Consider the following 23202-nt stretch of genomic DNA (forward strand, 5'->3'; position numbering starts at 1 on the left):
CCATGGTTTTGAAATGTTGGAGGAAACCGGAGTACCCGGAGAAAAGCATTGTGAGAACTTGAAAACTCCACACCTTAGAAATAAGAATGGATTGAAAGGTTATTATAATCAGTGAAAACCAAGTAAATATTGATTAGTAAGTGCAGTAAATAAATTATGAAGAATAAATAACCAAAGTCACACTTTTGTCTCTTTGTATGTCTTTTCAGGTGTATAGTACAACAATTTGCAATCAGGGCCGTATCAGCCGCTCTACTAACTATATTGGATATCCTGGGGAACTTGAACGCGGCACAAGACATGCTTTCTCGTGGCCGCGCCCCATTTGTAGTAGGGCGGGGAAAAGCAGTCTGTTTGGTTTTGCTCGTTGTCAAAAAGTTACACAAGCATCGGACTAGATTGTTCAACAGAGGTCGTCTTCCAGCCCTCAACAAGTCATCGTTACGCTTTGCGTCTTCATTCATCTCCATCGGTGTTGCCCCCCTGATAACACGGAGCTTTGGCCACTCCACGCGCTCTCTTCTCAGTGGCGTACCCCACCTCGCGTCATCTCCACACCGCTTTTGGAAGGAAGAGCAGCCGATCCAAGCATACGCCCTTTTGGCCTCTCGGGTACTGGCACGAGCGTAACTTCACGGGTATGTGATTTGGGAGAGCTTTTCCTAGGAACAGTTCATTAACTACGGCGACCAAAGCCCCAGTCGTCAAGCCTTCGCGCTCTTTACGCGTTTTTGGGGTGCCATGGAGCTGAGCTCGGTCTTCCTCACCACCGGAGGAGCTTTCGGATTCTTCCGATGTTTCAACGCCGTGGTTGGAAGACTACCTGTGCCCGAAGCTGCCACCAAGAACACGTCCCGATGGAGAAACATCTCCACGTCCTTCTTGCACAGCCTCGTCACTGCGATCTGGGCGCTGCTTTGGTAACCCGATTTTTGTTGTTGTTGTAATTGCCAATTGAAATTGAGGTTAAGGAGGGGATCACGTGACTAAACTTTTGCTATTTTGCAGCTTTTTTCTGCAACCAGAGATGGCTGAAGATTTGATAGAAACACATTCTGTGGTTTCCCATGCGCTGGTATCGTTTTCAATTGGTGAGTTTAAAAAAAAAATCTTTGCAGTTTCAAAATGACTGGGTTTTGTGGCCTAATTAAGGGATGGCAATCTACACACTTGTGTGCCCTTAATTCAAGGTTTATAGTTTTCATATTATGATGCAAAATTCCTTCATACTGTATATTGCATGAAAAAAAAGTATTGAGGGCGACCCGGTAGGGAGTGTCGTTAGTGCCTCGGCCTCACAGCTCTGGCGTCCTGGGTTCAAGTCCAGGTCAGTCCACCTGTGTGGAGTTTGCATGTTCTTCCCGGGTCTGCGTGGGTTTCATCTCCGTCCTCTGGTTTCCTCCCACATTCCAAAAACATGCATGGTAGGCTGATTGGAGACTCTAAATTGGCACACAGTATGGGTATGAGTGTGCATGGTTGTCTGTCTCCTTGTGCCCTGCGATTGGCCGGCCACTTATTCAGGGTGTTGTCCTCCGCCTCTCCCGAGCCATAGTTTCCCTATCCGTGCTCTAAAGGCTATTGGAAATGACCAATCACTAGCTGAAGTTGTGTGGTTTTTTTTATCCAACCAATTGAAAAAAATCTGGTCGTCAAGATGTGAGCAGATCTGTTCAACAGACGTAAGTGACGTCAGCAGATTGACAAATGAGTACATTTTTAATGTGGAAAAATCGGCAGTGGCTTTAAATTTAAAACTTTATAACTTTTTTTTCATAAAACTTCATGGAGTTATTTTATGGCCTGTTATATCTCCAACATTAGAACCTAGTTCATGATTCATATTTTTAATTGCTCTGTGAGAGGCGGGTGGCACGTATGTTTTGGAAGTGTAATAGCAAGCAGGAGCAGACAGATAGAAAACACCCACACGTGTGGAAATGCACGTGGGGCCAAGATTTTAACCAAGAATTTTAGAACTGAACTTTGAGGTCAAACTGTCCCCCACTCGAGTCATTTCAAATATTTCACAATTCCCTGTTGGGTGTGTTTTTTTCTTCCATTTATTTCCGACAAAGACTTTTGAACTTGACTTTGACACAATTTACCCTAATGAAAAATGTTCAGCTCACTTTTGTAAAGCAAAATTTGACCATATGTGTCTCATACCAAGTTTTGATGAGCTGGTTAACTGTTAAAATATTACATGTTTAAAATAAATCTCATTGTTTATGTATTTTTTGTTCAGTGGGCCAAACCTGAGTCCACTTGCTTGTCTACCGTCTTTAAATAGCAAGTGCTCCTGTTTCCCCCACTAATCCTCAAGTTGTGTAAGGGTTGCCCCTGGCCTTCCGAACCGGAGCTCCATTGGCCATGTGCCAAAAGACTTGGGCTCCCCCAAGAATTCTCAGGATGCTTAACATTCTTTGAGGAAGCCCAGCCCTGAAAACCCTGAAAGAACAAAGCAAGTTGATGCTACGGGAGTCTCAATAGAGGCCATTATGAATGGCCTGCCACACTACACGTCACCCCGTTCACTTTTGTCTCGGCACAAGAGCAATCACAGTGCAAGAAGTCGCTGGTTTCGTCTTTTGTTCCATTGGAAAATTCAGACTTCCCTCAGTGACTGTTGTGTGGTTCTCAAGTTTTCGTATTTTTTTTATCGTATTTACTGGCACACCATTTGCACAGTCCTCTTCTTATGGTTTTTCATCTGTGGTTCACAGCTTGTTGAAAGAAGAACTTATTTGGGGACTCCACCACAATCTCTGCAACTAATCCACTAAGCAGTACCGTTTAATGTGTGCTTTTGTTGTTTTGCAATGGTCTCTGCACTGTACATAATTGGATTAAACAAGATGCTGCCACAGGCAACACAAATAGTAATAACTATCCGATCATGTTTACACTTACTTGTCAGTCCCAAACAAAATTTTCAATTTATTGTAATTGGCCTGGAGAATAAAAAAAACCAAAAAAGCAACTTCACTACGAATTCAGTATGATAATAATGTGAAAAAAGTTATGGTATATAGTTAAGAGTCCAGTGGGACTGGGAGAGGAAAATAGCAAGCTCGTAAGCCTTTTTTCCAGCCAAATGGTCCAGTCATACTTTGAATATTGAAGTCAGTGGAAACTATCTGACTACTGTACTGATGATGAATAGAACCATTATTCTTGCATCAGCAACATTTTCAGACACTTCTAATTTCCCAGTGTTGGTGCTGCCTGATGGTCAAATCATGATAATATTTTCCTGACAAACACCATTTTTTTTTATATACACGGTGTACTTATGGTAAAAAGTTCTACTTTGTCTGTGAGCTTTGAGTATTGGAATCTCAGTTTCCGAGTATGCGTATTTTCCACATTTGTGTTTTTTCTACAAAAATCCCCTCCTTTTTGGGTGTGTCCCGATAAATGAAGCCATAATGATTTTATTAAAAAGCTAATTGTAAATAGGTAGCATATACTTTGCTCTGGTTCACTTTTGCCCATGTTTGTTGTCTCTGTTCCCTTAAGTTCAGCTGAATACTTTTAAACAAACACTACAGTATTAGAAACCACATAGCGATGTTACCAAACTTGCCTGTCCTGCATTCAAATTGCTTCAGGATTAAAAGGCATTCAGCACTACCATAGTGCAGCTAAGCCATGTGTTCAGGGCGTCAAAAAAGGAATTCATAATTTAATAATGTGAAGATAAGCTGAATGGAAAATGAATGAAGAATTTCCCTAAATTCATTTTTCTTATTTTTTCTTATTGCAATGCTTTACATGAACAAGGCAGAATCTTGAAAGAAAAATTGAAGAATGTCTTAATAGTCCTTAAAGAGGGTACCAGATGTACAATTTCCTGTTTTGTCGTGATGTACAGGTGTGACCTAAGACCTCCATGGTAGTTAAAGGGGGAGGGTGAGCATTAAGTGACCCTTGGTGTTGGATTTCCAACATAAGGGAGTAATTCTGGCCTACCCTCGCCCACCCCGCTGCCTTCGTCTTTACTACTCCATTATTTTTTACAGCAATCTGAAAAGCGGTCGCCATGGATACGGCTGGTGGCGGCAAGAAGGAGGGTGGGTGTCGTGGATATGAATAGCTCTGCACTCTGAGATGCATTTTGGTTGTCATGGAAGCAAGATCCCCCACCCCTCCGGGCTGCCTTGACGCCTATGGCATCTGTTGTGACAGTGAATGTATTTTGTTGTTATCAATGAACGAACTGTCCCCCCAAAAATCTCAACATTTATGTGAGCTCCATTTTTTTCTTCTTCTTCTGCTCAACAGGTTACTTCATCTATGACCTGTTTGACATGGTGAAATGCCAGAGATTCAGTCAGTGCTGGGAGCTCGCCATACATCATACTGTAGTAAGTTTCAAACACAATAAATCTTTAAGTCGACTTCAAGTTGGTTTGCATGAATGATCAATTTAGGGTTTATTGTTTGCTCAATTTGGGTGGATACTTTGGCACAGATGACTGGCAAAGCTTTTATCTCACCATAACTCCAGTGTAATAACTTCATGCGTAGTTAGGCGTAAGACAAAATACCTGTCGTTCTTGTCTCTTTACAAGGAACAAGTGTCAGAAGAACAAACTAACAATTATTGCGAAATATAACAAATATGGCTTGAGAGAGTCGACCTTGCAGCTTCTTTCCAACACGGCCTGGAAAAACTGGTTAGATCAGCTCAGTTGCTGGAAAATTGTGGTAATCTAAAAAAAATATGACGTGTGAAAATGTCTCAAGAATATCAATTACTGTCACATCCTTTGACAACGGAAATGACCACTTTTTAAAACCCTTTATCTCAAAGCATTAGAAAACTGCAAGTATACATTTGTCTGAAAATAATCTTCTTCAAAAACCTTCAATAGGTGATTGAGTGAGCTAGAATTTTTACAAATCTGCAACAAGAGAAAAAGTAGGTGAGTTATGTGACAAAATGTGTAAAAAGTCAAAGAAACTAACTGACAGGCTGCCAAATGAATGGATCCAATCCATTTTGACAGGGTGTCGATAGTTGATGTTTTTTAATTTTCCATTCAAATCTTATTTTCCTGTCCCGTAAGACCTATTCTGCGAATACCATACATATACCAGGGCTAAAATGAAATGATGCAGTACTTGCATGCCTTCTATGATATAATGCCATAGGCAATCAATGCCCTCGTATTATTCCAGTGCGCTTTGGTTCTATGCTTGTAAAACTCAGAACCTGAAATTCCAGCATATGATGTCACTCATTTGCGACCAAATAGCTATTCCAAGATGTCAAGCAAGCAAATAATTTCTAAGAACTTTTTAATCCCAACCTTGAGTCATAGTATGATTTAGAGATTCACTGTATTGAAATGTGTGTTGAGTTAGGCAAAGACGTTTGCTTATCCCATTGCTATCCTTCCCTTCCTCTAAAAGCCATGAATGGGTGTTTTGGTTGAGCCAGCTGGCCCCAAATTGTCTCAAGATCAAAAAAGGCACGATACTTAGTAACTTCTATTCTAATACCCCCGCACCTTCACCTTCACCGCACCTGCTGTTATTGGCATTTTCTCCCGGTTTTCCTTGTATAAAACCTACCCTCAACTTGTTTTGCATTTTAAGTCTTTTTCCTTCAGATGAAGTCATGCAATAGTATTTAATAAACATTAGTAGATTTAGATGTTTTAAGTTAATAGTTCTTAGTTGCTTATCAAGTGGGTAGCCATACGAGGGTGTATGAAGACGGCAGCAAAGGCGGATGGTATGAGATGATTTAAGGCAGTGCATAAAATGTGGGGGCCGCAGGCTGAATACCATTAGTGAAATATGGAGTAGTGCAGGGGTGGCCAACCAGTCAGAGACCAAGAGCCACATTTTTTACTGTGTTACCGCAAAGAGCCACATTTTTTACTGTGTTACCGCAAAGAGCCACATCACACACATACCTTTGCTCAGCCAGATTTATTGTAAATGTCACACACCAGCATAGTAATGACATAAATAGACTCCTACAGTACTAACAGCACAGGCCAGTCATTATCAACAATGAACATTGTGTGCACTGTCTCACACAGACAAACTCTCAGTTCAACCAAGTCCACAAACAAAAATATAATAATTTACAATAGCATTTTTCTTTTACTATGCATGTTACTTAGTGGGACTTCTGTCATAAAATCAGAGCCTATTTTTGCGCAACATTCGCTCCTTGTGAGCTGTCATTTATTATGAATGGCTTTTGACTAGCGCGCCCACCACGTGGGTGTACACCTCGCTCTCCTATTGGCTGCTTCCGGCTGAGCACTCTCGCCTTGGTCTGCCTCGCAGGGGGTGTGGCTTTTTCAGCCGACGCTCGATCTTTGGGATACTTTTTGTGTGCGCGACGCCGTTCATTGTCGCTTCTGGTTCACGGGAGCTCTCCCACTCTGTTAAAAACGTTTACTCAAATGACCTTGCTCCTACTGGGAAACTTTGAGGTATTTTCATCCCAAGCACATGCGCATTGGACGAAAATACTATATTGAACTCAAGCGAAGCGCACACGCAAATAAAAATAAAACACAAATACAAATTTTGATATGGACGTAAGAGCCGCATGAAACCGGGCAAAGAGCCGCATGCGGCTCGGGAGCCGCGGGTTGGCCACCCCTGGAGTAGTGTTATAACTCAAAGATATTTGGATGAAGTACAGGCGTTATTGAAAGGTTACTCAGGGAGTTGGAGTTTTTAGTTGGGTGTGTTTGCTCTGTAAGGGAGACGATAGGCAACAGATGTCTCTGCTCTTGTGGGGGTGATATGATTATGGAGTAAAGGGATGAGACAGCTGAGAAATAAACACATTCTTGTTAAGAACAAGGAGAGAGCCATTCAATATAAGATGATTATTTAAATACTGTACAATTAATCACATGGGGAATGTATTCCTTGAGGACATAGTATCAAAAATGGTTTTGATCAACAAGGAGGTATGGATAAAAAAGGTAATTGTAATAGGGATGGCCCTACTTCACGATTTTTCGATTATCGCGGCCATGTCTGGTCTACATTGACCGCGGTATTCGAGGGATTACTGTATACAACTTTAATGAGGAGAAATCTGGAGGTAATTGTTGTATTGAAAAAAAATATGAACATATACTTCTTTTGAAGTTCTTCTCAAACCAAGAGGAATGCAAGGTATCAACAAGATGGACCCAGGTATGGAAATTTGCAGTTCCATCCATAGAACTGAGTGTAGCGTCTTGTTTGTCTTATGAGGCCCGAAATGGGTCACACAGCCCAACACGTATGTGCTATGCATACCAAAGAGGCTGCAGACAAGGAAAGTCAAGCTGTAAACATTACAATAGGGGAGGAGATGGTATTTATTTATTGTTGATGTCTATTCTGTTAAAGCTATGCAGGCTGACAAGGTGAGGGAGCTGCACCTTGTGCCATGACTCAAATCATCATTTGATTGATGGAAAAATGTGAAATTGGACATAGTCAATACCATAGTCAATGCTATTGTAATTGTCCCTCGTTTTTAAAATGTTCTAAACCTTTTCTGATGATCTGATTTGAAGGCCAGTGAGATCTTGTGAAGTCCGGCGGTTTTCTATTTTTTTTCTCTCCAAAAATGCCCGTGACTTGAGCGTGATCTGCCGTCAGGCGACCAGCGTTAACTCGAGTCGCATGATATCAGTCATCCCGTGTCCTCCAAAAGGATGCGTATGTCTTTTGAAACCTTGACCTCTGGTTTAATCATTACTACTGCTTCCAAGGAGTGGCTGTATGGTTGCCTTCTCTTTGTGAGCTTCGTCTTTGTTCCCTCTCTTGACCTCTCTGATATAAACTAAGTACAGCTTTTAGAGGTTGTAAAACTTTTATTGCTCTTTAAGCTTATGCTTCTGACAGTTACATGTGAGGCAACTGGACATCCGCTTATTGGTTCTAAAGACAGCTCCAGATTTTTTTTAAATTATCATCTTAATGCGTTGGACGTTTGATGATTATTGTTGGTGGTTACGCCTTAATTTTTTGGGGTTTGAATTATATGTACTGAATGTTTTAGCGAGGACAATTCAAATGTGAATGACTTTTCTCGTGTCTGTTAACAATTGTAGCAATTTGCAGTCTTCTCCCATGTGAAAAATATTGTAGCTACCAAGTAATAGTTGATTTTTATTCGGTTGTAGAGTCAGAATTCTCAGGTGGCCTAAAATTTTTGTCTGTCTACAGCCCAGATTTACTCTCCTCTCACCCTGACACTAATTTGTTTTTGGAGTGGTGTGATATAACACCCGCCACATGGGATTCCGGACTAATGTTTAAGAAATCCAAGTGTTCAAATGTCTCCTGGAACTGTTTGGGAATAACTGGGATTCCCCTTCTTCTTTTTTTGGACTGCTATGAAATTGGCCTATGTCCAAAAATGGCTTTCAGGTTTCTTTCAATCTCGCTTAGTTGAGTTTTTTTTTTTTAATCATACGTGTGTATCCTTTGAGCCTTAACGTTACGTTGTGATATTTCCTACCAGTTTACCTTTGTCACGAGTCTGATAGTGACACTCCTATCACCTTTTAACTGCCAAGATTAGTAAGGGGCAGTTGTGATTGGCTGATTACCACATGCATAAACATCATAACGATAAGGCAACAAGCACCAAGCTATAAACATTTCTTTGGGTTATTCCCTTTCACACTTGTTTGTGTTTTGAAACAAATTTTTCTTTTCTTTTTCCAGGCAAAAGCATGTACTGATGTTTATTATTGTATTTGCACTCGGGTAAACACACTGCCATACAACAGGTAGTTGTAATTATTTTCGCTTCTGTATAGCAAAGAATCATACTTTACACTTTTATTTAAAGTATTGTTTTCACAATTAATTTTCAGCAACTCACTGAAACTATTTTAAGTTCATTATGGGGAAAATTGGAATATTTTGGTCCAGGTTGAAATCATTGCCAACAAAAACTTTAGGCAATTGATACCTAAAAATTGTCATGCGTATAAAACTAAATAATCAAAAAGAATAGGTAAACAATTTGGTAAAAACTTGGTTTTCTTGACTAGCTGCAGTTAACATCATTAGTCACAAGACTATTTTAAGAGCTATCATGCTTCTCCCCATAAACCTTATTATGGTGGCCTTTTTGGTTGAGCCACACCCATTTGCCTAACACATTTTATTTGATTACTTATGCAAGTGGTAACATTGTTACCAGATAACGAGAGGCACATTACAGTAAACAGCTACCAAGTTACTAGTGCAACCTCTGGAATACTTTCCTGTTAGAGGAGGTGAAAACAAAGCCAGACATGCATTTGGTGGCCCCAAACGTTTTTGTTAGAAAATGACCACCTCATCAGAGTGCCTTTTTGTTTTGTGCTCAACAGTAGTTTTGTCCTATTCACATTGCTTTTAAGCCTTTGGCTGTGATGTTGCTGGGCTGCTGTTTTTGGACAAAATGGACTTGTTTGGACTAGATGAGAACGGTTGTCTACTGTGTGGTTATGCAATAAAAATACAAGTAATTTTGGAATCGTTTAGAATTAATAACACGACATAACTCCTCCTTGACTTCTAATTACTATTATTACATCTTAGTCATGATGTTGTCTTAACCTTTTTATATTATATCTGGGCCACCAGTATCGTGGTGTCTGATTTTATTTGATTTTTTTCCCCTACCTAACAACGTTCAAAGACTACACTAATCACTTTGCACAATCAGTGTAAAATGTTCTCGATCTAAAGAGGAAAGAAACATATCTCAAGAGAGTTTTGATTTTACAATCGTCTTCTTTGTTGTTCCATGCATGCAAGTGGTACAAAGTACGGGTAGTACCATTAAAGTAGGGGAGTAATGCAAGTAAAGATGCTCCTAAATACTAAAATTAACCGTCCATTCACAAAAGTATCTATAGAAGCATAGAGTTCAATAGTCCATTCCAGAAAAGGGGGTTTATAAATAGAAATAAGGTGTGCACTGTTAATCTTTGCAGGTGGCTTTCTGGGGTAATAGTGGTTGTTCTAATGGTGTCATGTCAACATGGTCCCCCGACACCAGCTTGTCACCACGCTGTTTGCTTCCTTGCATCATTCTGACTCAAAATGACCTTGGAGTGCTTGATTCCAAATGGGCGTGTTCAAACATCGGATGTTATGATTGCACTCTATGAATGAATGTCAGTCATGAGAGTTGCTTGCTTTTTCCATGCTGCCCTCCTGTGGAGAGTCAGTGTCTGTTGTTATTCAACATATTTTGTAATGTAAGCACTGCTTATATACTTAGCAAAGGTGTGCTGACCTTTCCTCTAAATCCTATCACACGAAAATACTTTTGTCTTCAGTATTCCTCCATACATTAATGTGTTCTAGTTTTTGTACAAAATGCTCCCTGACAGAAAAAAGGACAAATACTATACCTCCGCTGCTCCCAAATGTGAAGAATATTCAGATGTACATCGCTTATTTCCCAAATAAGATGTGGCATAAATGGACAGATGGGCATTCCTCATTTTATGCAAGCTTATCTAAATATAGTATCAGGGGCTGTATTCTCACTAACACTAACACACTAACACATTTCCTTGTGTTTACCCTTTCTCAGGTGATCACTTGTTTCGGCCTGTCCGTGTTGACGTACCGCTACGTGGGTTTCGCCGTGGTGGCCCTATTGGTTGAGATCAACTCGGTATTCCTCCACCTCAGGCAGATCCTTCGGTTGGCCAACCAGGCCACCGGCACCGTCTACCGGGTCAACAGCATGATCAACCTGGGCACCTATGTGGTGTTCCGCATCAACACCCTGGCCTGGATGACCCGTTGGCTCGTGCTGAACAGGGACAACGTGCCCCTCCAGGCCTACACGTTGGGCAGCGTGGGTCTGGCCATTATGACGGTCATGAACATTATCCTGTTTTATCGCCTCCTCAGGAGCGACTTCTTGAAGAACAGCACTCGGGAGGCCAAGAAGGAGAAGGAACCATAGGGAAAAATCTTTTTGCCATCACGTGGGTTAGATTTGTTTTCCTTTTTGTTTCTTTCTTATTTGCAGCTACATTTCAGACCCACAGGGTGTTTCAAAATGGAGCTAATAGTGAATGAAGCCCACAATCACCTCCGTTTGAAGCCGGACGGGAATGTAAATCATCATGCGACGTGTGGCTGGGGGTGCCGTCACCTCCGAATGAATTAATCAATTAATCTCCTATACAAAGCTAATGTATTTTTTGATCTCCTTACCTTTAAGCCATCTGCTACCTCAAGTTTTTAACACTTCTCTGCCTTCCCAGAACGAGCATTTTAAATGATTGTCGAATGTGGTACAACCCGTAAACTGCGCTCTACCAAAATAAGGCCCGTCTAATGGAAGCGAAAAGATTCAAGGGAAAACGTCAAGCCAGAGCTTCGTCAGATTTCCTGTTTGGTAATCCAAATGTTTAAATCCAGCAGCCAACTGCCACCGCTTTTGGGAACTCATGAAACCTATGAAATAATCGGATTTCATGGTTTTTGATGGCTTCTGTCTATTATTATTGTAGTTAGTTAGCATTTAATAGGCTGGTGTGATTTTTTTTTTCTTTGTAATGATGTAAAAGGCAGCACACTCAGCAAATTACCTCACTTACTGAATGATACTGTGTTTTTCTTTTCCTTTCTAAATTTAAAAATGTTCCAGGGCTTCTTAATAATATGTATATGAGATTCTTTATAATATCCAAAGGAAATAGAATTACTGTGCCTGTAATAAAAATGGCATACTGGAATTATTTAGACTCGGAAGGCAGATCGGTTTCAAATTAAATGTTAAGTTCAGCATTTGTGACATGCTGACCAAGAGCACAATTAAGATGTCACATTGGTACTTAAGTGAACCAGACATCCAAGTATTTATGAATAAAATTTGAAAGTAGTCATCTAATTTGGGATGTGATCTTTGAGGAAATGAGCAGCGATGTGTCTTGACTTTTGTAATTCTTGAATGAGTTCAATGCCAGTTTGTAAGCTTTGTGTAATAAATGCACTTGAGATCTTGTGAAGACGGTGAACACCCACAATTCACGATTGAGAAGGAAAATAATTTTGTTTGTAAATGCTTAGTACATCTGTAAACTGCAAATGGAAAAAACGAAAAATACTTGATAAGTAAATGATTGCCTGCACTCTATTGTGAGACAGGCAGAAATGTGGTTTAAATTCCTTTTTTTTTTTTACTTCATAGCGTGTATTCATTGGCCAATAATGAAACATCTCAAATGTATTCTGGAAATATAAACCTAAAAACATTACTCAGATTCCACTTGCTAGAACTAAAGTCACTCTTTGACCTTAGCAAACATCAGATTTTCTTAAAAATAAAACTTCAATTTGTGAATATGGGGGTGTTCACTGTACTACGTTCAGAAACGTGCACAAACAGGTTTTATAGCGTTGCAGTCCATTTGTCATGTGTATTTTTTGTTCAGCGAGTGAAATTGTGGATATTTCAATTTGGTTCCTTGAAGTGTTCAGTGATAGATTAAACCAAGTGCAAGTTCAAATATTTGAAGCTAGTAATTGTAATTCTGTTGTTGTAGTCTCCGTAGCCAATATTTTTACGACCTTTTTTACAGGGCGATTCATTTTAGGTGTCAAATCCAAACACAAAGCTAGACTAAATACAGATTCTGCTCTCAGCTGAGTTTTCCATCAAACACTATCCGTGTTAAGCATAACACAGTATTGCTGGGGAAAGAGAAATGTTCAATTTTCATCACAGCAGCCTTATAAAGATCAATATACTGTTATTTCTTACATACTTGACCAGCAAATGTAGGCGGCATACTGCTCCTCTCTCAACATGAGTCATCTATGTGTGTGAGTGTGATTGGACTCTTATCGTAGAGTTGCATTAAGGATTGGCAGCCAAATTCAGATACGGTACCTTGATTTAGCCAGCACGCAGTTTTGGCCAAAATGTAATACCGACACTGTGAGACTATAATTAACATTTTAACATGATTACATTGTGTCTGATATCTTTCCAAACATGCATCATGATGTGATTGCAGTTATTTTTTAATAGTGTTTTAATTCCTAGGAAAAAAATGGATTTCAGATGTGAAGTCATTAAAATATTACATATATAGAGATAACGTCATGAATTGCAAAGCACAAGGTGGGTTGACTGAGAAACATCCATGAGCTGTGTAAATATCGCTTTGGTTTTACTGGAGCAGAATGTTATTTCACCCTCTAATTTCTGTTAATAAAAACATAGTTTTGTGTTTTAATAAAGAGAAACATTCTGTAAAGTTGATATTGTCTGTATGTGATTTATAAAAAAATATCAATTAACCCTTAATAGAAATTAATTTAACTTATGTTTTTATACATTATTTTTATGATCATTTTCCTTATTTATGTATTTTTGTTTTTAAATAATGTTGTATGTAAATATAATTTGATTATTCTATCAAATGTGACCCAAAATGTGAAGTTCAAATATAAGGGATGTCAGGCATTTATGGGGTTAAGCTTTATTATTATTATTATTTTGGTCGTGTTGTTGTAATTCTAGTCATGTCCACTAGACGGTACTGCAGTACAATGTGCATCTTTGTTTGCTTTTTTGGTAGACGGATCCAAAGTTGGTTATGGTCTGCTGTACTATTATTTTCATATAGAATTAAATTTAAAAAATGTCTATAGTAGTATTTAAATTACCATTCTAAGAGAAAATCGTTTTACCAGCCCAGTTAATTTCCACTTTGGTCCTTCCAATCTGACATTTTGGCATGTTTGAATCCCACCAATCGGCTGGCTGTTCGCCTGTGTGGTACGATGTTTGTTCTCGCGAGACCTGAGGACGTTTTTGGGTCTCTTCTCGCGCTCCCCACTCCAGGAATCATCAGGCTGGCTTGTGGCTATCGACGCCTGCGTTACTTCTTTATGAGTGAGCAAGAAGGACGCGGCACGCATTTGCCTGGAGATGCAAGCCTTGACGGTGGGCTTAGCTGCATTCGTCAGAACCGAAAAGGGTGGCTTTTTGGTCCAAATGTTCCGCAGAATTTCAGCAGTATCCACACTTTATAGCTGTTTTGCGCTCTCCATGGTCGCATGAAGGATGCACCTTGCAACCTCTACACTGACAGCCAGCCTAGGGGGTCTATTTTCTTAAACTAGGAATAAAGGTAGGTAAACTATATACATGAAAAAATAATGGCATCACAGGTCATTTTTTGTTGTGGCATCCATCCTTCAAGGCAAATCCATGGCTTGGTGGTGAACTTGGGAGTTTAAGATGTGGAGTTTTGGAAATATTCCAAATTGGAAACTTTCCATGGTAATTATGGGTTTTCAGGGAAGTTAATGGGACTTGGGTGTAAATGCATATTCTGTGTACCTCAATTTATGAAAATTAATTGTTCCAGAAGTTGTGTCATGACAATACCACAACAATGTCAACATATAAATACAAATGAATCCTTGATTTTTTATTTTATTTAAAATTTTGCCTTTCGTGAAAATTATGATCATTCAGGCTTTATATTAACCTGAATATTTCACATGGAGAGATATTCGTAAGTAGAGGTACTAGTGTACTCTTCATTTCGTGATATATTGCATTTCATGACTACTGAATAGCAACATATCTGATGCTCAGATTTTGCTTCACGTTGAATTACTCATTGAGTGAGGAGTTTTATTACTAAATCCTCAAAGAGTTTTAACCTCCTGTTTTTAAATTTGGAAACTTCTATTCTACCAGTGGAGATATAATGACAAACCCACAACCCCCCCCCCCCCCCCACCCCCTCTAAATTATTCCCATTTATTCCTTGGACAGTTCCCTCACCTCCCGGAATTTTGTTACTCATCCTCTGTCTCCTGAGCGCAAACCCAACCATGGACATTGAACGCAACAACATGGCTCAGCAGTTGGAGAGTGTGGAGAGGAGTACTGTCTTCCTCAGGCAGGAGCAACTCACTTTGCTCCACGGTCTCCATCTGGAGATTGTTTCCCTGCAGAGACGCTGCTCGGGTAAGTGTCTCATTAAAAATGTATGTGTATTATGATTCAGCAGGTTCACACATACACTGACCTCTTTCTACAATAGAAAATCATATCTTAGCACAATATCCCATTATATGACCTCATTGCCTTTAGAGAATCCCTCTCCTTAAAGAATCTTTAACATAATTGTCATTATCATGTAAAATATTTACTGCCCCAATGCTAATCCTAACTGTCCATTTGATGTGAATTGGTGCAAGACCATGACAACATGATGATGTCATGCTGTGATTCCTGGAGATGACATCACTATCTCACCAGTTAATGGAACTTATATTGCATTTGTTTAAAGACAGCTAACACCCAAACAGGTCTATACTGGGCTACAAACCTTAAAACATAAGAAAATATTACCCATATCAAGCTTGTTTTTCATTTTTATGCAGTCATATGTTAAATTACATATGCATTATAATGTATAGTAGAGCTATCGGATTAATGCAAAGTATATCCATAATGGTTAATCCATGCATCCTGTGGTTTTTAGTAATCTATATAAATGATGGCTGGTAGAGGCAGGCCTTTGTGAGCACAAGAGAGATAGATGGCTCCGAGCCAGTGCTATCAGTTGTTTAGAAAACACTCTCCCCCAACAGTTTGTTGTGTCAGTCTATAATTGTGCTTTCTTTGTCAGTGGGGTCTCCCATATGCACTTGTATCCCATCACAATAATTTTCATTAACAGTGATACTCATCCAATCCATCTGAACTTGTAGGGCTGGAGGTGATCATTCATATTATTCAAATACTGCACAATGTAGAAATAATAAACACAATTTTACTACAAAGCTTAATATTAGATTTGTGCTAGATAATACGTGCAAATTCCTGGCATCGTCAAAGTAAAATTTTAAAATTATTTTTATTTTAGTTTTTTTTGTGTATTCTCTATACCATATCCATACCTCATATGTTTGTGTTCAAGATTTATTTGTTCTCAATCAATTCCATGCTTATTGTTTTATACTACCCGACAGACTTTTGAAGAGTTTTTTTTTCCCCAAGCAGGAAAGAAAATATTTTTTTTTAATTTGAAATCTTTCTTGGTTTTTGGATTGATAATGCAAACATAAGCAAAATGAGTCTAAGATCACTTTCTGCCAGCTTGCTAATGCACTGCTTCATGAAGGACACGATGAGGTTGATTTGTTGTCTGCTGTAGTGATGTGTATTAATGCTGTTTTGCTCTTCTAGCAGTGACATTTACGTTTATGTCCCTGAAATGTCCTTGATATTGAATTTTTCTCCTCATGTTTAGATTCCCAGTCACTTTAAGCTAATAGGCAGTTCAATTTGTCCCTGTAAAGTGTGACCAAACCTGCACAGGGTTGTGTTTTTTTGGAGGACGAAGGGACGGTAGTGTCACATTATTACAGCACCCAATGGTGCATTACACCAATAAACTGAAGAGTAACTACACTGGCATAGTTATTTTGTTGAAAACTCATTTTGTGCATCCAAGATAAACTTTTAGGACAAAAATATTTGTGCGGGCATAACTTTGAAGTTCATTGGCGATACACATACTGTATCTTCAGCACTATATAAGGCGCAACTAAAAGACTTTTCTCAAAGGTGCACCTTATAATCCAATGCGCTTTATCTATGGATTAATATTGGTGAATCATTGGGATATTCAATTATGAAGGTGTATTGAATGGAAATTTGTGTAAATTGCATTTTGTCTGGTAAAAGTTGGAATATAAAACCATGCATTTCTGGGGTTTTTTTTGGAGCTAAATTAGGGTGCAGCAGTTATTTTAAATATTTTGGATAATTAAAGGTGCGGGAGACCTATCATACACCTATTAAAGTCTCACTGTCAAGTCATACTCATAGCATTATGTGTTACTTTAATCCATCCATCATTTTCAAAAGCACAGAGCATTAGTCATGGTATTAGTTGAGCATCGGATATAATCCGACCAAAGGCTCCCAGATGTTTATAGGATGAAACGTGGATAAACTGTCCAAAACTGTCTCCTCCAATCATGGTTTAGTCCAGTTACAGTTTTGTCCTACTTAGCTTGATACTTTGACGAACCAATTTACAAATCAGGCAGTGTAGAGATTGTTTATATTGAACACATTGACTAATTTTCTTAACTGTTACGACAAAATTGTGAGTATAGAGTATGGAAGATTCCTCCATATTTTGTTCCAATCGCTGGTCGGACTTTGCTTTCAAGTCCATTGTATTGTGCAATTCTCCTTCTGTCCATGGACATTGTGCATTTTAATTGTGCACGGACAGCGTTTTTCTTTAAGTACATATTGATTTCAGAGAGCAATCCTCAAAAATCTGCAACTGTATTTCAGCGCGCAACAAAAAGCATTTTGACAAGTAATGTAAATTCTAGAATAGAGATTCTTCCAAGCTTTAGCTTCATAAATGAGCATGGGCTAAATCAAGTTATCACTTATCTTTTAATTGAAAATATTAAACCCACTTAAAATGTCAGTGCTCCCTTTTTAGAGATTACAGCTCATAATTGATACTCAACCATGATTAGTTTTTATTTTTTTAATAATCTTAACCTTTTTTCTCTTTTCAGAACTGACAGATGACCTGAAAGTGACACCTACGTGTCGACGCCAAATAGGTATGTTGGACGAGATTCTAATCCCTTTCACTTCATATATGTCAATCATTTAGTCTGCCGTCTTCATCTTTTGACCCAGACCCCCTCTTTTGAGCCCAAATGGTTAGTCCCCATCCAGGCAAAAACCCCAATGCAGCATCAGCAACACACTGCATCAGTCCCTTCCACCACCCCACCCCCCATGGGAAATCTCTCTTTCTCTCTCTCTCTCTCACACTGATACTTTTCTGACAATCCTTACACAAAACTGGTCCCTTCTTTGTGCTTTGATGTGAGCTGACCCAATAATCTGAGATGGAAAAAAAGCAACGGTTTATGGCTTTACTAGAGCAGTGGCTATAAGAAAACTACAGTAGATATCCGACACCCGCATATGCAATCTCTGCTCCCAAATGCATTAATTGTAACCTCTCTTTAGAGTTGTACCATACATTTGGTCATGATGCGTGGAAAAGTGGAGTCAAAAGGCAAACAGTGCTGTGCTGCTGCATTACTCAGCCATTAGAAGCATCTCTTTTTTTCCCCCTTAGGCAGTGTGTGCCTATCCATCAAGGGAATGTTCTCCTCCCTCCCTGGCAAATGGATCCATCCTTTTTTCTTTTTTGCTATCGTCTCTCCTCGTCGTCCCGTGGGGGGTGTCTGCTTACAACAGACAGCGAGAAGAAGCCCAAGGAGGCAATAAGAGCTTGCAAGATACAAAGAAAGGGGAGGTAGGGAGGAGAGTGATAAAAGGGATACGAAAAGGCGGCAGACGGGGGGTAGAGGGGTAAACGTGGGGTGTGATATGAAGTCACGAGTATTATGAGCTCAACCTGGGTGTGGTGATGGTAGGCGACAGCTATCCTAAGAATCAATGTCTGAGAATTTTTCCTGGAATACTTACAAAAAAGGGAGACAGTATCCGGGAATATCAAGGGCAAGATGGAGTTACTCATTAAAGTACATTAATGTAAATAGACACACAAGTTTTGGTCTGACTGAAAGGGAATATATGGATTCTGTTCCCCTTTGTAGGGATACTGTCTTCCATAGTTATGGGAAACATTTGCTGTTGGACCTTGTTTGGGAATCGTAGTTTAGTCTTTCAAATGAACCGGAGTAAGATGAGAGACCATAAATGTTTCTCCTTTTTTGTAGTTCATCCCAAAAGTGTTTATGTAACTCAATGTAACTAAATAAGTATTTTTTTGGCAATACATCTTATATATATTAACAGCGATGGCAAATACTACAAATATCTGTAGTTTACTATGCCGGTTTTTGCCAAACTACTAAAGACGAATATGTCGTCTTATATTCGGACCAATGCTGTATATGAGTGCATGTGTTGGGTTTTTGCTTTTTCATGTGCCACAAATTTTCCTCACTCCACTTTTAAGGGGCACTTGGTTCCCCACTTGTGTGCATGCGTGTGTCAGCTGCAGTAATAAAGCAATCATGTGCATCTGCTGTGTGGGAAGAATGAAGTCACTCTTTTTCATCTAACAATTTCTCATTGAGATGAAAAATGCACCCCAATAAGAGGGAGTTAAGTTGTCTGGAATTGATTTATCAAATGTATGTATCCCTGTAATGCCATTGTCTTCATACTATAGCAGTATGTCTACGCCCAAGCTTGTTATATATTCACCTCAAGGAATATATAACAATAATATGCTCTTGTAGCTTTAAATTCATTGGAGGTGGCTCAGGCACTGTGTCTCGTGAGACAATAAATTGCAGCAGGAATTGAATGAAGCACACATTAGTATACCCCCAACTTTGTTTTATTTTTAGACAAACCAAATTCAGTGGCATACACAATTTTGTACTCGGGCCACAAATATCTACAACATACTAAATAGTTTGCATGGTCCGTTATATACAATCATGTCCACTTCTGGAATTATGTAGCCAACCGCTTTAATAAATAAATTAAATAAGACCAAATGCATTTGTTAGTCTTTCAAGTTGTAATTTGACCTCTTTAGGAAATACATTTTACAATACAACACTATACCACTGCGTGGTACAATTTTAAACACAAAATTCACTGTTTTGGTAATGCTAATTTTTATGTATTTTTACTGTATACTTTGTTAAATAAGAATCCTACTCGTGCTGACACCAAAATCTGACTTTGGCACTAAAATACAGCTTTAAAAAGAAAATCACAAGCTATGTTACAAGTTTGTTGACATTTAAAACTTGTAATTGCAGTTTCACTTTACTTTGGATTTTTAACCATTATGGGTGGTTCTGAAATCATTTCAAAGTGGCACTGACCCCACACAAATGACAGTTTTCATCCAAGTTGCTTAGTATTCTAAATCCCTTTCCTATTTCAGAAATACTAGAGGAAGAGGAGCTGCTGGAGGTCCGCTGCAGGGATATAGAAGAGCATCTATCGGAACAGGAGTACACCATTGGGGAGATTCGCAAGGAGCTCAGCCACAAGGGTGCGTTGGTGGGAGCACTTCGAGCCAATCTGAAAGAAAAAGAGCGCCACTTCCTTGAGGAGCTCAAACGACGCAGCCACTCCTCCACCGTCCTAAACGCAGAGCTGCAGAAACAAACTGAGGTGGCGGCGTACCTCTCCTTCCAGCTGCATGCCGCCAAGCAGAAGTTGCACCTCCAGCGTCTGCAGCAGAGGCACACGCTCCTGACCGAAGGCCCCAATCAAAACCCCCAGTACGGCGGTGAGCACATCTCGCCCCAACAGTTGCACACGGGGGCCTCTGGTTCCACTCCCGTGGTCAAACCCAAACGTATGAGAGCCTCCTCCAGAATGGAGCGTGCCCGCGAATGCGTGCCCATGGAGAAAGTGACGGGCCCGGCCGAGCCTGCCGCCATGCCCGACCCCGCCCTCTTTCTTCACCCGTGGAGGTTCCGAGTGCGTTCCAAGCGTAGACAGCTTCCACTTGGCGTAGAGCAAGAGGATGAAGAATTTGCTGAGCAATTGCTAGCGGTTCCTCAAGAAGATGCAACCAGATTGGTGTCTGCAACTGCAGCGCCCCCTGCTGCTCGAGCACCAGCAGACTAGCAAAGGGGTGATCTTTTTTGTTTGTTTTGCCCCCCACCCCTCATATTGATTTGGTATGGCTCAGGGTCCAAACATGGTGCGCCCAATCATTTATATTTTCAATGCAATAATTTAGCTGCATTTTTGGTTGTCTTTGTTCCTTTAAAAAAGGATTTAATGGAATAACAGGTTTATTCATTTAATGTACATAAAATATGCAACATGTTACTGATATATTTGTATTTATAAAATATTGATCTTATTATTACATTTTAATATGCACACATTAAGAAATGTAAAATGATATATCTAGATAATTATTTACATTTTCATACTCGAATCTTAACCTCATCTCCAATTGACCTGAGCCATATGTCCATTTTTAAATCAAATGTGGCCCTTGAGCACTCAATTAGCCCCTCCCCTTTTCCTCTCTAATGTTATGAACTCGGTACAATACTCAGTACAAGTCACTTTAAGTCAGTCAGTCCTTGATTCAAATGGAAGGATGTGTTTACACGGGTGTCACTTGTGAGGCCTTAATAGTAAAAGCAATCCTTTTATTGAGTCCAGTTCAGGTTCTGGACATTTTTGGGAGGACAACAACCTTTTATTTGATGTCGCCAGGAGCAACTGTGACCTTTAAAGTTAAACCATAAATCAGCCTGACACTGCTTGTGTGACTTTAAAGACAAGAGTGACAGCTGAAACTATATCTGAGGTGTGTGCAATTGTATGAGCCTGCCACTGGACAACAGAAAATATGGTATATAAGGACATTTGAATTTGTACGTTTTAACTGGTGAGATTATGTAATACCATACATTTTAATAGATTTGAAAATCAACTACTTGAGTAGATGCATCTTTTTTTTTTTAAGTTTCTAACTTGTTTTATCCAATTTTAAATGAAACAACCCAACATTTTTCTTAAGGGTTTGGTTCGTGAATCCAACTGCACTAAGAGTTCTTTTAAAAATATGTGCTTGATGAATAATTTGCAATTGGGCTCCAACCTAAATCACAAGTGGCAACAATAATCTAGTTTTAGGTATTTCCTTTGTTTACAACTCAGGAAAAATGGAAAAAGAGGACTGGTGGTTAAGTGAGGGCTGTTTTTTTTTCTCCCCAAGTTGATGGTTCACATTTTCAAAGTGTACACTGCTAACTCTTTGATATTGTTGCTGTACAAACATGTGCGAGGAGATTGTAAAAAAAGGGTATGCTGAGAATGTAGTCAGTTATACAAGAGTAAAAAGAGCCTCCAGTACAAAGAAGAGAAAAGCAAGAACTAAGTGAACTGAAATATTCTGTCAATATTTCTTTTCTGCTAAACATTGAGCGTCCTTGTAATGGCTGCCTTATAAAAGAGCAAACTTTTTTTCAACTATGAAAAAAATATATATTGAGGTTTTTACAATTTGGGCATTTTTCTTTCATCTATGTGACTTGAGTCCTTTAAAACTAATTTTCTGCTCTAACTGATATTTCCTGATGAAAAATGATGTATAATTATTGTGTTTTGTCTTTATCAGAGAAATGTATTCCTATATTTATATAATCTAATCTCTAGGTTGGGATAACTGTTTTACAGACTAAATATGTTTATATTTCATTACTGCTGTCCGTATTGCGTCAAGTTTTTGTATGCTATTGTTTGAAGTTTGTTATATTCTGTTGATTTGATGAGTAGTAGAAGACTTACCATGGGTTATGAGACTCATTAATGCTGGACAAAAGGCAGCAATAAATGTATGGGCATGTCATTATGCTACATAAAGTCTAATTTTCAGAATATAATGCCAGCTGAAACCTTTGCCCAACATGGAAAAGCAATTATGATAGCATTATTGTGTGCACTACTCCAATAGAGGATGCTAGTATGGTAGTAATCATAGGAGTGATCCTTCTTCACGATTTGGATTATCGTGGCCATATTTGGTCTAGATTATCTGTGATATATGAGGGATTACTGTATTTCTTACCTCTAACTGGTACATTTTTTTTCTTTACAGTGGGGATACTGAATTAAGACTGTTAAACTCTCAGTATCCAAAATTGAAACACAATTTAGACCTTATGGTAGCAGTACTGTACAGTGGTCACATTCAGGATTCATGCATATGCATATTTAGCTTTAACAAACGTGTTTTGCATTATCTGTGCTTCAATATGATTTACAGGAAGGAGCCAAAGAGCACTTACCTCAAACTGATTGCCCTTTTTTAATGAGTTATTTTCATGATTTATTTGGACTTTTTTTGTTAATAATCCTCATGTTACTGCAATATATCACCAGACCCCTCAACCTGAGAAAATATCTTCCATTTTCTTTGTCCAGTTTAGTGTTATTAGAACAGTTTCACCCAGTACCAAAAAGCATCTTTAGTGATGTGATAGTTGATATGAGCTTGCTAACATCAACCACAAAGGAATATTTTCTCCTAATATGGTCTATGTCTTAGAGTGGGTGAGCTGACAACCACATCAACTCTGTGTTGTCCTGAAAACATACAAATTGGAATAAAAACCGAGACCTGTCCGTGTCTGCTTGTTTGGAATGCTTTG

General features: G+C 39.1%; 2 protein-coding genes across 3 annotated transcripts; both read left to right on the forward strand.

Annotated features, from left to right (window-relative positions):
* The first annotated feature begins 306 nt into the window (after positions 1 to 306).
* Positions 307 to 13273, forward strand: tlcd2 (TLC domain containing 2). Its single transcript, XM_077722137.1, has 4 exons — positions 307 to 920; positions 1009 to 1091; positions 4288 to 4370; positions 10583 to 13273. Exons 1-4 carry the CDS (start codon positions 742 to 744, stop codon positions 10961 to 10963), a joined length of 726 nt encoding a protein of 241 aa, XP_077578263.1. The 5' UTR covers positions 307 to 741; the 3' UTR covers positions 10964 to 13273.
* A 572-nt stretch (positions 13274 to 13845) lies between these two features.
* ccdc92ba (coiled-coil domain containing 92Ba) lies at positions 13846 to 23175 on the forward strand. Of its 2 annotated transcripts, XM_077723341.1 has the most exons (5): positions 13846 to 14147; positions 14220 to 14299; positions 14804 to 14998; positions 17587 to 17634; positions 19962 to 23175. In XM_077723341.1, the coding sequence occupies exons 3-5, from the start codon at positions 14863 to 14865 to the stop codon at positions 20654 to 20656; spliced, it is 879 nt and encodes a 292-aa protein (XP_077579467.1). In that variant the 5' UTR covers positions 13846 to 14147; positions 14220 to 14299; positions 14804 to 14862; the 3' UTR covers positions 20657 to 23175. The 2 variants fall into 2 exon arrangements, with proteins under 2 accessions (XP_077579467.1, XP_077579465.1); XM_077723339.1 differs by lacking the exon at positions 14220 to 14299.
* The last annotated feature ends 27 nt before the right edge of the window (positions 23176 to 23202 follow it).

Source organism: Stigmatopora nigra, chromosome 8 (assembly GCF_051989575.1).
Source record: "Stigmatopora nigra isolate UIUO_SnigA chromosome 8, RoL_Snig_1.1, whole genome shotgun sequence".
Lineage (NCBI taxonomy): Eukaryota > Metazoa > Chordata > Actinopteri > Syngnathiformes > Syngnathidae > Stigmatopora > Stigmatopora nigra.

Coding starts and splice junctions, on each gene's coding strand:
- ccdc92ba (XM_077723341.1), top strand. CDS start 14,863: ATGGACATTGAACGCAACAACATGGCTCAGCAGTTGGAGAGTGTGGAG. Junction 14,999..17,586: donor CCTGCAGAGACGCTGCTCGG/GTAAGTGTCTCA, acceptor TTCTCTTTTCAG/AACTGACAGATGACCTGAAA. Junction 17,635..19,961: donor TACGTGTCGACGCCAAATAG/GTATGTTGGACG, acceptor TTCCTATTTCAG/AAATACTAGAGGAAGAGGAG.
- tlcd2 (XM_077722137.1), top strand. CDS start 742: ATGGAGCTGAGCTCGGTCTTCCTCACCACCGGAGGAGCTTTCGGATTC. Junction 921..1,008: donor GCGATCTGGGCGCTGCTTTG/GTAACCCGATTT, acceptor GCTATTTTGCAG/CTTTTTTCTGCAACCAGAGA. Junction 4,371..10,582: donor TCGCCATACATCATACTGTA/GTAAGTTTCAAA, acceptor ACCCTTTCTCAG/GTGATCACTTGTTTCGGCCT.